General features: G+C 51.6%; 2 protein-coding genes across 5 annotated transcripts in view; both read left to right on the top strand.

Moving 5' to 3' along the window:
• Nucleotides 1-381, top strand: part of PDCD7 (programmed cell death 7) — a 29502-nt gene extending 29121 nt beyond the window's left edge. The window contains exon 6 of one of the 2 annotated variants that reach the window (XM_030814568.1): nucleotides 301-381. The gene's annotated coding sequence lies outside the window, so the exon portion shown is untranslated. Of the gene's footprint in view, nucleotides 1-271 lie in introns of both variants that reach the window. The other variant, XM_030814567.1, reaches the window with a different exon arrangement.
• On the top strand, nucleotides 272-15404 carry UBAP1L (ubiquitin associated protein 1 like). 3 transcript variants are annotated; one of them, XR_004030539.1, is made up of 6 exons: nucleotides 272-566; nucleotides 3950-4528; nucleotides 6953-7162; nucleotides 12381-12482; nucleotides 13723-13940; nucleotides 14599-15404. XR_004030539.1 is itself a non-coding variant. In XM_030814569.1 (5 exons), the coding sequence occupies exons 1-5, from the start codon at nucleotides 447-449 to the stop codon at nucleotides 13855-13857; spliced, it is 1146 nt and encodes a 381-aa protein (XP_030670429.1). In that variant the 5' UTR covers nucleotides 272-446; the 3' UTR covers nucleotides 13858-14189. The 3 variants fall into 3 exon arrangements, 1 of the variants encoding a protein (XP_030670429.1); XM_030814569.1 differs by lacking the exon at nucleotides 14599-15404 and having other exon boundaries at nucleotides 13723-14189; XR_004030540.1 differs by lacking the exons at nucleotides 12381-12482; nucleotides 13723-13940; nucleotides 14599-15404 and having other exon boundaries at nucleotides 3950-4974; nucleotides 6953-6966.
• The last annotated feature ends 354 nt before the right edge of the window (nucleotides 15405-15758 follow it).

Raw genomic sequence — 15758 nt, 5'->3', positions numbered from 1 at the left:
AAAAAAAAAAAAAAAAAAAAGGTTATGCTAAAATCAAAATGAGTTAGAAAGTATTTCTTACTTTCTTCTTCCCTGGAAGAATTTATGTAAATTAATGCTGTTTGTTTCTTAAACATTTGGGTGACAATTGTTTTGATGAAATGCATTAGAACTAGTTTTGTGGACCACGTTTTGGAAAAAACAGTGGGCTAGAGCATGACTGAAATATGAAATAGTGAATTCCTGTCCGTGTGAATGCTCTTGTTTTTATTCATCTCCTTCCTTTATGCAGCACTGGCCCCCTCACCTTTTCCTTTCCAGCTGTTTGGGGCTCAGCTAAGTGACCACACAGGAGAGCAGTGAGGCCATTTGAGGCCTGAGCCTGGTCCTCAGGACTCGACTCTCTCTCCCTGCCATCAAGCAGCCTGCCCCAGCCCTGCCAGCCATCTCCACACTCCTCTGACAGAATGAATGCCCTCGATGGTGTTCCCTTCAAGTTGCCCAAGGGCTTTGTGATAGGCACAGAGCCTCTCCCTGGGCCAGAACTCAGCATCCCAGCCTGCGGGGAGGTTCTGCTGGGTTCTATGGTAAGTGTGTCTCTGTGTTTCTGTCTTCTGGGTCTGTGGGTCTGGGGCTGAGTCCATGGGGCCTTGTTCCTTGAGTTTAAAGGACAGCTAGCCCTGGCCAACATGGTGAAACCCCGTATCTACTAACAATACAAAAAATTAGCTGGGTGTGGTGACGCGTGCCTGTAATCCCAGCTACTCGGGAGGTGGAGGCATGAGAATCGTTTGAACCCAGGAGGTGGAGGTTGCAGTGAACCGAGATCGTGCCACTGCATTTCAGCCTGGTGACAGAGTGAGACTCCATCTCAGACACAAATTCAGCACTCTTTTTGGGCCACCGACCTTGTATCCAGCCCCACTGCTTGACCTGGGCACACCTACCAACTCCACCATTGTAATGTCAGAGTGGTACACACTATTTCTGTAAAGTGACATCTTTCAGATACTTAATGGCTTTTCGTATATGCATACCCTTGATGGCCTGGGCAGTTTCACGAGTGTTCTTAAAGTGAACACGAGGATTTGAACCTCTTGATTTGCATGATTTTGTGGGGTTCTCCAGGTCAAACGAATGGTGAACCATTTTCACAGATTACCTCAGGCCACTTAGGGAAAGAGCCGTTTTTGTTTTTTTCAGGGTCTCGCTCTGTCGCCCAGGCTAGATGGAGTGCAGTGGTGCAATCTCAGCTCATTGCAACCTCTTCTAGGGCTCAAGTGATCCTCCCACCTCAGCCTCCCAAGTAGCTAGGACTATAGGCACATGCCACTATGCTTGGCTAATTTTTTTATTTCTTTGTAGACATGAGATTTCACACCATGTTGCCCGGGCTGGTTTTGAACTCCTGGGCTCTAGTGATCCTCCCACCTTGGCCACCCTAAGTGCTGCAATTACAAGCATGAGCCACTGTGCCTGACCTGCTTTTGTTTTTGTTTTGGGCCTCACTCTGTCGCCCAGGCTGGAGTGCAGTGGCATGAACATGGCTCACTGCAGCCTCAACCTCCTGGGCTCAAGGAAACCTCCCACCTCAGCATTCCAAGAAGCTGAGACTGCAGAAAAGTGCCACCATGCCTAATTTTCATTTTTTTTTTAATTATTTGAGACAGAGTCTCGCTCTGTCACCAGGCTGGAGTGCAGTGGTGCAATCTCGGCTCACTGCAACCTCCGACTACTCAGTTCAAGTAATTCTCGTGCCATAGCCTCCCGAGTAGCTGGGATTACAGGCATGCACCACCAAACCCAGCTAATTTTTTGTATTTTTAGTAGAGACGGGGTTTCACTGTGTTGGCCAGGCTGGTCTTGATCTCCTGACCTTGTGATCCACCCGCCTCAGCCTCCCAAAGTGCTGGGATTACAGGCGTGAGCCACCACACCTGGCCATTTTCAAAATTTTTTGTAGAGGCAAAGTCTCACTATGTTGCCCAGGTGGACTTGAATTCCTGGGCTCAAGCAATCCTCCAGCCTCAGCCTCCCAGTGCTGGCATTACAGATGAGCCACTGTGCCCAGCCTAACACTATTTATTGACCAGAACTTTATCGTTCTCCTATTGCTTGAGATGCTACCCTTATTAGTTACTAAATCCCTGTAATATATTAAGGTCTATTTCTGGATTTTCTATTATGTACCTTTAATCTGTCTGTGCCAGTACCATAGTTTTAATTATTGAACTTTTATATTTTAATAGATGGTAGGGCCAGTTCTCCTTATTTATGTTTTTGTCTCCAGAGTTTCTGGCTATACTTTTTCTTTTCTTTTCTTTTCTCTCTTTCCTTCCTTCCTTCCTTTCTTTTCTTTTTTTTCCCTTCCCCTTCCCCTTCCCTTTCCCTTTCCCTTCCTTTCGACAGAGTCTCACTTTATCGCCCAGGCTGGAGTGTGCAGTGGTGCAATCCTGGCACATTGCAACCTCCACCTGCCAGGTTCAAGCGATTCTCCTGCCTCAGCCCCCCAAGTAGTAGGGATTACAGTCACGTGCCACCATGCCCAGCTAATTTTTATAGTTTTAGTAGAGGTGGGGTTTTGCCATGCTGGCCAGGCTGGTCTCAAACTCCTGACCTCAGGTGATCCACCTGCCTCAGCCTCCCAAAGTGCTGGGATTACAGGCATGAGCCACTGAGCCTGGCCCTTATATGTTTTTATATGAAGTTTAGAATCATCTTGCATAGTTCCAAAATCAAGTGTTGGCATTTTATTGGGTCTTGGTATTTTTTTTATCCCTCTGAGTGCTGCTGGCTATTTCTTAGCTTCTTTCTCTCCAAGTATGCCTCATTAGTTCTGAAGTCTTTTTCCCTTCTCTGTCCTTCACAACCTATCTATTTTACTCCAATCTCTAACCATTTATTCTGCACATACTTACAAATGTCCACTCTGGGCCAGGCCTGCCCTGGGCCCTGAAGATACAGAGAGGAACTCAGGGAGTCACACTGGAGCAGCTAACTTATGCTCCTCTCCCCAAGGTAGGGTCATGGGTGAGAGGGAGCAGTGCCTGTGATCTAAGTGTCTGAGTGTCTGTGCCTGTCTTTCTGCCTCGCTCCCCCACCCCTAGCCTCTTTCTTCCTTAACTGGCCATGGTAGAACAAATTGCCTTTAAAACTTTTACATATTTTTGATGGAATCTTATGTTTGCTGTTCTTAATTTTAAAGGTAGGGAAGAGGAATATTTCATTTTTGCCTCATTTTATAAACTCTAGAGTTAGATTATTTATGTGGACTCCAGATTGCTTTTTTAGGTGGTCTGAAATGAAGTGGAGAAAGCACTACAATCAGGTCCACGGACAGGAAAACCAGCTCAGCCACTCACCGCCAATCTAACTTCTAGCAAACTCAATGTTCTGAGCTCCATTTTCATAATATGGAAATAGGAATGACACTAGACCATACTAAGTAGAGTTCCACAAAGATTAGTGGTTATGACATTTCCAGGACCCCAAAGTAACCTCGGTGGCAGCAAAGGGGCTGCGGACAGGTATCACTCCATAGGGAGGTTTGTCTGCCCGGGCGGGCCTCCAAGGCGGACTACTCAGTGGCAAACTGTGCTGGGCTCAGGTGAAAGCTTCTTTGCTAAGAATAAGCTTTACTGGAGAAAATTTTTAAGTAGTTTTTGCTCAACTACATACTGAATGGCAAAGGGATTTAGATGTTGGGTTTCATTACATTTCATTCGATTCACGAATTCATCACTTTGTCATTTATGCCAGTTTGCCATTAAACTGTTATTGGTATCCATCGACCACAGTGTTAGCTAAAACCCAGGGTAGAGTGGGCTGTGATGGAAGCCCAGGGCTCAGAATCTGACGCTGTCCAGGCTTAGAGAGTCTCTGGCTGAATAGGGTCCCCCAGGCCAGGGGTTAGTGTTGTGCCCCCGGGGTCCTGGTTTGCCCCGGGCTTTACATCGCTTTCTTTCCGCAGTACGACTTCAGCCTGGAGAGGACGGCACTCTTCTGGGTGGAGGCCGCCGGCCAGGGACCCAGCCCGTACCAGTGCGGTGACCCGGGGACAGCGTCAGCCCCTCCAGCCTGGCTCTTGCTAGCCAGCCCCGAACATGGGCTGGCGCCTGCGCCTACCACAATCAGAGACCCAGAGGCCGGACACCAGGAGAGGCCGGAGGAGGAGGGTGAGGACGAGGCAGAAGCCTCCTCTGGCAGCAAGGAAGAGCCGGCCCCCAGCAGCCTCCAACCGGGTTCCCCGGCGAGCCCCGGCCCCGGCCGTCGCCTGTGCTCGCTGGACGTGCTGCGCGGCGTGCGGTCGGAGCTGGCAGGAGCGCGGCGGCGGCTCTCCGAGGGGAAGCTGGTTGCCCGGCCCCGCGCCCTCCTGCACGGCCTCCGCGGCCACCGCGCGCTAAGCCTGTGCCCAAGCCCCGCGCCGTCCCCAAGGTCCGCATCACCCCCGGGGCCCGCGCCCCAGCACCCCGCTGCCCCCGTGTCGCCCCCGCGGCCCTCCACGGCAGGCGCCATCCCCCCACTGCGGAGCCACAAGCCCACGGTCGCGGTAAGGATTCTGCCCGCCCCTCCAAGGCCGCCAATCAACAGCCCAGGCCCCATAATCTGGGTGTCCAGCCTGGCCCGCAGCCTCGGTCCCCTGCTCCGTGCGCTCCTGCATCCTCCCTTGACCTGCTCCCACCTGGGCCTGTACCGTGTTGTCCTCCTGTGGCCCTTTGACAAGAATAGAGTAGTCCCTGCTCAGAAGCCCCCATTCGCCGCGTTTCCCACTGTGCCTGCCTTGCTTTTTTTTTTTTAGAGCGCAGGTCATAGTGGTTTTAATTATCCAGGACCTGTCAGTCTCTTCTAACCGAGGTTGAGCTCTTTTAGGGCAGGGACTGGATCGCACTGATTTTTGTTTCCAGAGCACCCAGCTGCCTACTTGACCCATAGGGGGCGCTCAGTGGATGTCTGTTGAATTGATGAACGCAACGCAAATCTAGGGCTTCCCACTGGGTGAGGTTTGCTATAAGCTGGGGGAGCTGAAGGCTCAATCAAGGAATATTCAATGCACAGTTACTTCCTGCCAGACACTGGGTTTGGGAATGTCAAAACCACAGGACATGGAGAGTTGGCCAAGAGGGTGTGGGACCAGGCCCTGAACTGTATAGCAGGATCAGGTGTTGAGGGAGCATCAGGGCTGCAACAGGCTTCCAGAAGGCTTCAGGACGGAGGAAGTGAACCCTGAAGAGCAGGGAGAAGTGACCCTACAGTGAAACCACAGAAGCTTAAGCCTCAGGCTCCTCCCTTTGTCTCTTCCAAGGTCTTGTGCCCAATTTTGTATTCATAATTGTGTGTTCTTTTTCTGTGAGGTGCCTTCCAAATTATATAAGTATCAGACTCCACAAAACATGGGGTGGGTCAGGATTGGCAGCAGAAGGTGGCAGCGGGGCACAGCTTTCTGCCCCCCAGCAGCCCCACAGTCAGGCCAGGAGATGCTGCAGAATAAGGCCAAGGTAGAATTCAATCTGAAAGACAGAGACCTGAGGTCTGGTTTCTTACATGCACCGGCTTGAGACCTTAGGCAAGTCACTGAACCACCCCTTCTCTACCTGCACAGTGAGCCAGCAACCCTTCACACGGTTGTTTAGAGCATACATAGTAGAGAAGAGGCTCTGTAAGCGGGATGAGCCATGCCCACATCCAAGACCAAATGCTGATGCCAGGATGGCTCTTCCCTGGCCAAGATGAATTTAACTCTCACAACAACCCTGTGGGGGTGGGACAGTATTCTGTAGATGATGGAAATGAGGCACAGAGTGGCGAAGAATCTTTTTCAAGGACACAAGAGTAGACTCAGCTCCTAAACTTTGATGTTCTCCACCCTGGAGGTAATAAAGGGTAGACCCTAGGGTGAGGTCGTGGCAGGGACAGCCCTGAGAAGATGTGTATGGGGGGAGAATTCATGTGTGTTACATATACACTCCAGCCCAGGAGCTAGGTGGCAGCTGTGTTTTCCTTGGGAGGAGGGGACAGGATGAAACGTTCAGGGCTGGCAGAGAGGTACTTCCTCATGGGAGAAGGTTCGGGGCGACGCTGGCCAAACCAATTGAAATGCCTTCAAGTCACCCTCCTTAATCCAGGGTCTGTTTCGGTTTCTCCAGCACCACAACCAAAGGGCTGGTGTGCCCAGTTCCTCCCCTGCTCCATGCCCTGCCAAACCCCAGCCCAACCAAACTCAAGAAGGAGGGCCTGGTTGAGAAGACCTATCCCTGCTCCTCCCTCACCAAGGTGTGGGGCAAAAAACCTAAGTAGGGTTGAGGTACCAAGCGTGTGTTGCTTAATCTGGTCATTAACATTTCTGAACCTTGATTTCAATGTCTATAAAATGGGATAGTAGAATGGACCTCATATTTCTTTCACTAGTCACTTTCCTGACATTGTTTGTTTTTTTTTTTTTTTTTGAGACAGAGTTTCGCTGTTATTGCCCAGGCTGGAGTGCAATGGTGCGATCTCTGCTCACTGCAACCTCTGCCTCCCAGGTTCAAGTGATTCTCCCGCCTCAGCCTCCCAAGTAGCTGGGATTACAGGCATGTGCCACCATGTCCAGCTAATTTTGTATTTTTTAATAGAGGCAGGGTTTCACCATGTTGGTTGGGCTGGTCTCGAACTCCTTACCTCAGGTGATCCACCTGCCTTGGCCTCCCAAAGTGTTGGGATTACAGCCGTGAGCCACCGCACCCAGCCCCTCACATTGTCTTATTTAAGTCTCCTAACAGTCCTGTGAAGTAGCTTAGGGATTGCCCTCATTTTTCATATGAGTATACTGAGTAAGCATTAGAGAGCTGGGGTCTGCAGGACTCTAAGCCCTCCATAATATTAGCCCCTCCACTCTGTACAGAAGGTGGTACATAAAGGCATTTTTTAAAATGTCCAGCCCAACTGAGTGTCACTTCCTGTGGTAACTGACATGTCCAGTCTGTCTGTATTTCAGTCCCTCAGCCCGTACACCTGTCTGCCACCTCTTGGGGGGGCACCCCAGCCTCTCAACCCCCACAAGTCACACCCTGATACTGCGGCTGACCTGCTGTCTGCCCTGAGCCAGGAGGAGCAAGACCTCATTGGGCCAGTGGTCGCCCTGGGATATCCCCTGCGAAGGGCCATCATAGCTCTGCAGAAGACAGGGAGGCAGAGCCTGAGCCAGGTGAGTTGGGGGGCCCAGAGCTGATGAGCTGTGATGCTGGAGCCAGGTGAGTGGCCACACGATTTTCACCTTTTGAGCTGTGACATAGGTCCAACAACAGCATCAGCCAACCCCACAGCTCTGGAGCATCTATGGCCCCTCAGGGTTGTCCTAAGTGGGGCTGAGATAGTCAGGCCTTTATACCCCTGCCTCAGTCAGTCATTGCATGTCAGAAGGGGGTGACCTGAGGTAAGTGGATCTCTGCAGTTAAGGTAATCCCTGAAGGGGCAGACAACTGAAGAGTGTCTCCCAGCTCTCCCAGCATCTGGGGCAGTAAGTCCTGCAGTGAAAGGGTATGTGGATGGAACATCACAGAGTCTACCACACCCAGGTTCTACTCACCCATGTTCTATTCTTCTAATAGAGTTCACTCTATTGGAAGTATGGTGGAGACTCACGATGACACTTCAAGCACAGCACTCTGAGCCACGCTATTATTTGGAAGCAGGTCTTGACCCTTGATACAAGCCAAGAATGTAAGAGCACCTGCAGAGGAGTGAGGGCCCCCAAAGTGCCTAAAAAGAGGTGCTAGTGGCAAGATACCTGGGAGAAGAAGTGGTATGAGTGTTATAGGGGTGTTTCTGTCATCTCTTTCTGTGTAACAAACTACCCCAAAACTTAGTGGCTTGAGACAACCATTTATTTGCTTATGATTCTCTGGATTGGCAGTTTTAAGGTGGACTCAGCTAGGGGGCTCTTCTGCTCATCTCACCTGCAGTCTCATGTGGCTACAGTTTGGTGACTTACTTGGGGCTGAATGATCTAAGATGGCCTCATTCACTGGGTGGTGATACTTGTCAGCTGGGCCACATATTTCCAGCAAGCCACCCTACTGGGTTCCAAGAGTAAGGCCTCTTGAGGCCTCTTGAGGCCTTGGCTGAAATTGTACATAGTCACTTCCGCCTCATTCTATTGGTCAAAGCATGTTGTTGACCCCTCCAGACTTACACAGGGGAAAAATAGATTCCACCTCTTGGTGGGAGAGACTGGAAAAAATTTTATGATCATTCTCAATCTACCACAAGGAGGTTCCAGTGATCAAGAAAGGCTTCATAGAGATACCAAGCATTGAGCGGGACTTCAAGGATGGATAAGATCTGATGCTGAAGGAAGGAGAAGGGATGATATTCCAGGAGGGAAGGACAGTGTGAATAAAGGAATGGCGGTGGGAAGGAAGTGTTTGGGAGGCCCTGATCTGACCAGTCTTGTTGGAGGAGAGGGTGCATGAGGCAGGCTGGTAGGAGATGAGAAAAAGAATTGGGGGTAGATTTAGGGGTCTTGAAGGCTGGCCTGAGAATTTGATAAATGACCCAATAGGTAAAAGGAGGCATGGAAGGATTGTAAGTAGGGTCAAGAGATGACATTGAATGCCATTGCCTACACCCCCATGTCCCCACCTGAAAGTAACATCCCTCGTTGTGTGGTTTTCTAAACATCAGGACTCTTCATGGTTTGATAGCTGGTCCCAGGGTAGCTGGCACTTTTCATTTTTCTCCCATTCCTGCCCCACCACCATCAGAAGGCTTGGACACCTCCATCATCACTGATGAGTACTGAATGTTGGGTCCCTGCGGTCCAGAGCTGCCTGCTCCTGCCAGAGGGAATGGCAGAAGGAAAGTGACTTTCTTTTTTTTTTTTTTTGAGACGGAGTTTCGCTCTGTCCCCCAGGCTGGAGTGCAGTGGCGCAATCTCGGCTCACTGCAAGCTCCGCCTCCCGGGTTCATGCCATTCTCCTGCCTCAGCCTCTCCGAGTAGCTGGGACTACAGGCGCCCGCCACCACGCCCGGCTAATTTTTTGTATTTTTAGTAGAGACGGGGTTTCACCGTGGTCTCGATCTCCTGACCTCGTGATCCGCCCGCCTCGGCCTCCCAAAGTGCTGGGATTACAAGCGTGAGCCACCGCGCCCAGCCGGAAAGTGACTTTCAAACGGGAGCCGAGGTGGGGCTGGGCAAATGCACCTGGTCCCCTTGCCCACCCACTCCTGCTTCTACTCTACTCTGGGTTCATCAGTTCATGCCCTGTCCTGGAGGAGAATTTCCAACATAGTGACCCCCATGTGGCTAAAATGGCAGGGAGGGGTGCTAACATTTATTGAACATTTTCTTGCATGAATCTCTGTCTCTGAGGGTATTCAGTTAGGTCTTCTCAATTCTGCAAGGTTGCTATTACATTATGACCACTTTGCAGATGAGGAAACTGAGGCCAGGGAAGTTCATACAGCTAGTCAATGGCAGCACTGGGGTTGAGGCCGGCTGGTCTGACTCTGCATCTTGGTTGCACAATGCCTTTTATCTCATTTTCTGTGTGAGAACCTCCTAGGACAGCACCACAGTTTGATCTGAGATTTAAGAGCAGATCTAAAGTCACGCCTACCTTCGGATGATACTGAAAAGCCAGAGTCCTGGCCAAAAAGCTGGCCAGGAGGGCTGTGAGGGGCCAGGTGCACAGTGGGGCTCTGACATGCCTCCCCAGTCCCTTCAGGCCCTGTGACAAGGCTGAAGTCTCACGCCATCACTCTGGGGGTCTGAAGATGAGTCAGAGCCAGCCTGGGGCCCTGGCCTCCCAGTGGGTGAGCTGGAAGGATTTCACTGCATTGGGAACATTGTGTTTCCAGCTATAGACTGGCCACCTGCCTGGCCCCCTGGATCTCTGGGTGGCCTTCCCCAGTGGGCAGTCAGGAGCCAGGCCCCAAGGGGTGGGTCTGAGGGGCCTTTGGATGACTTCATCTATCCTCCCCCACCAAGTTAGTATTTCTGTCTGTTCTGTGAAGTCCTGGTAACTGAACAAGCCCTTTGGGTTCAGATTCCTTCTCCCACTGAAAGCCGCATATTGCAGTAAATCCTTTTTGGCCAAGATAAATGACAGATGGCCCAGGAGGAAGGGCATCAGGTGACAGAGACAGAGCAGCTAGAAGACTCAGGGAGAGAAGAAGATACAAAAGAAATTGTGCATCACTCCTTTCCTTTCACAAGGCTTGATGTGCCCACACTGCCTCCCTTCAGGACAGGCATGGGTGCCACATGAGGGTCCACAGGCCAGGCCCCCTCTTTTGCCTCAGTTTCCCAGTTCACAGGGTGGAGGAGGAATATGTGTTTGGAACCAGTGACTTCTGGGGGCCCCCTCCTGTGGCCTGAAGGTGACATCCTCACCTGGGGGCCTGAGGCAAGCCTGATAGCTTCTACAGTCCTGCAGGCCCAAAAGCTAACCAAGCAGCAGAACCTTTGCAAATGAAGATTCTCAGGGCTTATCCTGAGATAAGTCACCCCAGTCAGTGGATCTGGGGTGGACCCAGGGGCCTTTAATTTTAGAAAATTTGCAGATGGGTCTGATATTCACTGTGGCATAGTATAGATCAAGGTCAGCTGTTCCCATTCACTGATTCTTAGTCTTGGGTGCACATTAGAATCACCTGGAGGGCTATAGGGAAAAAATTCCAATGCTCAGGCTACACCCCAGACCAATTATATCGTAACCTCTGAAGGTGAGGCCCAGACATCAGTAATGTTTAAAGTTCCCAAGGTGGTTGCAATAAGCACTGAGACTGAGAACCATTGCTATGGATGAGCCAAAAGGTGGAGGCAGCGTCCACCATCCATCCTTGCCCGCCCTCCTTCTGAAGGTGAAGCTTTCACCTTTGGAAACCCTGTCCTCCACCAAGACAGCTCAAAGCCCTTCCTCTAGCAGCTGATCCCTCTGATGGACAAGGCATTAAGTGACAGGTTACATAATTGGGGGCCTAGTCCTGGGACCCTGGACAAGGCAGCTGCCTTGCCTGAACATCAGTTTCCTCAACTGTGGAAGGAGGGCATAGGTGCATGGTTTTTAAAACGTGCTCAGAGCAGGTCTAGCTGTACTGGGCAGTACCTCAGGCAGGAGCACTGGACTCCGGGCCCCCATGCCCCTGGCCCTGGTTCTCCCAGAGCAGCTCTAATCTTAGCCTGTTACTGCTGAAGCCTCTTTGTGCTAAGACAAACAATTCAGGAGCCAAAAACAATTTGGAAACTGTTAGTCTAGATGATCTGCACTTTCATCCCAGCTCTGAAGGTCTACGGAAACCCCACTTTCCCTTCTCCACATATACTCATAATTCCTGTGGTCTGGAGCCTTCATTTGGCACCTACACCCTATAAATCCTGCTTTGATTTGCCTGGCACTGATGTGGTCCTGTATCTGGTTTATCTCCCCCACTAAGCTGTGAGTTCCTTGAAGGCAGGTCTTCATTCGTTTTATAAACACAGCACACATTTATTGAGCTCCTTCTGCCACCATGCTGGATGCTGGGGACACTGTGGTGAATGAGACTGACACAGCCCCTCCCTCATGGAGCAAAAACTTCGTGGATGAGAAAGATTGAGTGAAGCAATTACAAAGTCATATGTGCTGTAATAGGGAAGCACAGGGTGCTATGGGGGCATGAGGGACGGCACCCAGGAAGACAGAAGGGGCAGGAAGCTTCCCAGGGACAGGGAAGGAGGCCGGCCTTGGCTGAGGGAGCTGCATCTGCAGAGACCTGGAGGGTGAGGGAGGGGCCAAGGCTATAGACAGGGAGCAGACCTTTGAGCCCTGCCTGGTAAGGAGCCAGCATTTTATCCTGGGCCCCTGATGACATAACCGTGGGGTGACCTGAACAGTTTTTCCTACCTGTGGAATCCTCCTCTTTGCCTACCCTGTACCCCTTCTCCAGCACTGGTGCAGGAGTTGCATAGTAGTGGCTCAGGAGTCCTGGATGAGAGAGATGCGTCTGGGGGTACAGTAGGGGTGCACAGGTGTGGACGGATGAGGAGGCACCTTCACACGAATGGGTGCTCCCAGGCAGGGGTGGGTGGTGCATGAATGTTGAATTGTGTTGGGTGGTAGGTGGGATGTCTGTGTTTGAAGCCTGTCCTCCCCACCTAGGTTCTATGAACACCCTAGCCCACCCTGACAGCCCTTTTCCTGGAGTCCAGCCCCCAACTTGGCATAGTTGGTGAAGACCCATTTTCCGCCTGTCCCCAGGCACTCAGAGAAAGCCTCTATCCCCCTTCTGTGGGTTCACGGGATCTCTGGGCCCACACTGCAGGTGGTGGCTTTCCCTGTTACCTGGCCCTCAGCTCAGGCCCTTGGAGTGCCTCTCTGCCCTGTCTGCTGTCCCTGCTGCTCCTCTTACCCTCCCTCCCTCTCTGCCCCCTTCCGGTCCAGTTTCTCAGCTACCTCAGTGCCTGTGACCGCCTGTTACGTCAGGGATATGAGGAAGGCCTGGTGGATGAGGCCATGGAGATGTTCCAGTTCTCTGAGAGCCAGGTCAGCAGGGCTTCCTGCCAGGGCTCCAGGGGATGGAAGGGATGGGGGTGTACCCAAGAGCCCGGTGTGCAGGGCCACACCAGTTCTCAGAGTCAGCCTGTGGGTCCAGCCTGTGGGTCTGTCAGAAGATTGCCTGACTCCTCAGCTCTGAGGAGGAGATGGCCCAGGGAGCTACAGCAGGGACAAAGGTGAGAGGCACAGAGGGAGATCAGGAAGAGATGGGACGGGGACAGGAGGCAGAGAGCAGCAGGGTCTTTGCTTTCTTAGACTCAATCAACACAGCCTCTATGACTAAATGGCCACTCTTTGTTGGACACCCAGATAGGAGCCATGGGCAGCACAAAGATGCACGACCTCTCTACTTGGGGAGCGTGCCGCCTACCCCAAGTGCATGCAGCTGTAGGCCCAATAGTCACATCTTGTTTTTTGAGACTGAGTCTCACTCTATTGCCCAGGCTGGAGTGCAATGGCACGATCTTGGCTCACTGCAACCTCTGCCCCCAAGGTTCAAGCAATTCTCCCGCCTCAGCCTCCCAAGTAGCTGGGATTACAGGCGCCTGCCACCATGCCCCGCTAATTTTTTTTGTATTTTCAGTAGAGACGGAGTTTCACAATGTTGACCAGGCTGGTCTTGAACTCCTGACCTCAAGTGATCCGCCCGCCTCGGCCTCCCAAAATGCTGGGATTACAGGCGTGAGCCACCGCGCCCGGCCCCAGTGGTCACTTCTAAGTGCCCCATGGCAGAGCAGCTCTTCACAGAGGCTGAAGGAGACAGAGGGTTGGGTGAGGCCCCTAGGAGAGAGTGAGCAGAGGTGGGGAAGTTTCAAGCCCCGGGATTGGAGGGGAAGGAAGGTGCAGGCTGCGCTGTGAGACCTCCACAGTGTTCAGGGCCTGGGCAGGGACCTTGGTCTGTTTGTGCTCCGGGTGCCAGTGTACAGTCTGCCCCCCTCCTGCCCTAGCAGAAAGTTGACAGTGAGTGGGAGGAGTGGGAAGAGAGTCAGGACAGAGCCTGTGGCCAGGCTGGGGCCTTCTTTCCTTGGCAGAGGAAGGGAGGTCGGAACCTACATCACCCTACAGGTACAGAAAAGTGGCAGGTGCGGCCCAGGATCAGGCTCACGTGGCCTGGGGGGAGCCACAGCTTTTTGGGACGAGGTGCAGTAGGCACTGGAGCTGGGGCTCCCCATGGCTGAGGCCAGGCCCAGCAGAGCCCCCAGCACCATCCCTGTCTCCTCTTCCTCAGGCAGGGGAGTTCCTGCGCCTCTGGGAGCAGTTCAGTGACATGGGCTTCCAGCAGGACCGGATCAAAGAGGTGCTGCTGGTCCATGGCAACCGCCGAGAGCAAGCCCTGGAGGAGCTGGTGGCCTGTGCCCAGTGACCATGGAGGCACTCCACGATGCCTGGGCATCCAGGCCCAGTGCCAGACCTGGTGACTCATCCTAACTGTATTATTAAAACCAAGTAAGAGTAACAAAGTGATGCATGCTTATTGTAAAAATACAAATAATACCAAGGGTGACAGTTAACAGCAGCAGAAACTGCTGAAAGAGTTGAAATAGTTGCCTCTGCAGAGGGGCAGATGGGAGAGCCAGACGGGGGGCTATGTTCTTCATGCATGCCTGTGAAACCACCTGATTTGACTCTTTACACTGTGTGCATTAGTAACCTGGATTTTAAGAAAATTAAATAAATAATGGGCAGTTCTTTTGAGTCCTGTAGGCGCCTGGTCTTGGTGTGGAAAGAACATCAAACTGTAGGTCAGAAGACCTCATTTCTGATTTTAGGTCTGCTGATGTCTGGGTCAAGGCCCTGTTGGGCCTCAGTTTCCCTAGGAAAAGTAGAGAGATCTGACCAGGTCAAAAGCTTCCAGGCCTGGCGGCTATCCATAAGAATCCTTGGGGTGTTTATTCAACAGTCCCAGGCCCCACCCTTGTATATTCTGATTCAGAAAGCCCAGCTTGGCAGCCCCCAGGAATCTGTTTTGTTTTATGTAAGAAGATCTCTGGGGATTCTTTACTACATAACAGGCCTATGGCCAGTGTGTATGACTTTCAGCCAGTCTGGGGCCCCTTCTGCTCTGACAATCTGTGATCGTATGACAGTCTTTCCTCATTTGCAGGGTGGGGAGGTTGCGACCAGAGTTGTCTCCAGTCACCCAAGGCCTATCGTTCAGAAGTCCCCAAGCATTGAGGGGACCAGTTGCTGGAGCAGCCCATAACTCAAGCAAGCAGAGGCCAGGGGCCAAGACTCTGGTGCCTCTGTCCTCCCCAGCCGGCCCTGCGCAAAGACCTGAAACAATTACCGCAGAATCAAAACATCTCAGCCCCCTCCACCCTGCAAACAGGGCTGGACCTGGAACTGAGAGGCCTATAAAAAAAAACGAACAACTTCCACGTTTCTCAGGGCTTCAACCCCAGAGACTCATCTGAATGTGTAATGGGGACTTCTGCAGGCCTACACACAGCAAGCTTGCAACTAGAACCAGGTCTCCAGAGGCCCAATAGCCCCTCGGTGGTTTCCACTAAGTCTCAATGCCTGCCAACTTGAAATCACAATAAAAATATTCTTTGGCCTTAAAACTTGCCTTGAATAACTTTCAGGCAGCACAAAACCATTAGAGAAAATGGGCAAGATGTTGTAAAGTTGGAAATATGTCTGTCTGTTGCCAAAAGTAAAACTACACTTGAAAGAGACAGTAAAATTAAAGTTCAATTTCTAAGATGCAATGTTAGGTCCAAAGCTATTTATGTTCTGATTAAGGTAACCTGGCCTTGGTCCACCACTTTACTAAGTCCCCTTGATTAGAGGCGACCAGTTGACAGGCCCATCCATTATTCCTATCTTTCTCCCACATGCCCCAAATCTGCCCATCCCTAGCAAACTGTTGCTTGATTAAAAATGTGACATCTCGCCAGGTGCGGTGACTCACCCGTGTAATCCCAGCACTTTGGGAGGCCAAGGTGGGCAGATCATTTGAGACCAGGAGTTCGAGACCAGCCTGGCCAACATGGCAAAACCCCATCTCTACTAAAAATACAAAAATTGGCCAGGTGTGGTGGTGCATGCCTGTAATCCCAGCTACTAGGGAGGCTGAGACGGGAGGAGAGCTTACACCCGGGAGGTGAAGGTTGCAGTGAGCCAAGATCATCCCACTGCACTCCAGCCTAGGCAACAGAGAGAGACCCTGTCTAAAAAAAAAAAAAAAAAAAAAATTGGGTGGCTGAGGCAGGTGAATCACCTGAGGTCAGGAGTTCGAGACCAGCCTGGCCAACATGGTGA

The sequence above is a fragment of the Nomascus leucogenys genome, chromosome 6 (assembly GCF_006542625.1).
Source record: "Nomascus leucogenys isolate Asia chromosome 6, Asia_NLE_v1, whole genome shotgun sequence".
In the NCBI taxonomy this organism is placed as follows: Eukaryota; Metazoa; Chordata; class Mammalia; order Primates; family Hylobatidae; genus Nomascus; species Nomascus leucogenys.
The sequence above is the reverse complement of the archived record's forward strand: the minus strand, read 5'-3'. Positions and strand labels throughout refer to the sequence as shown.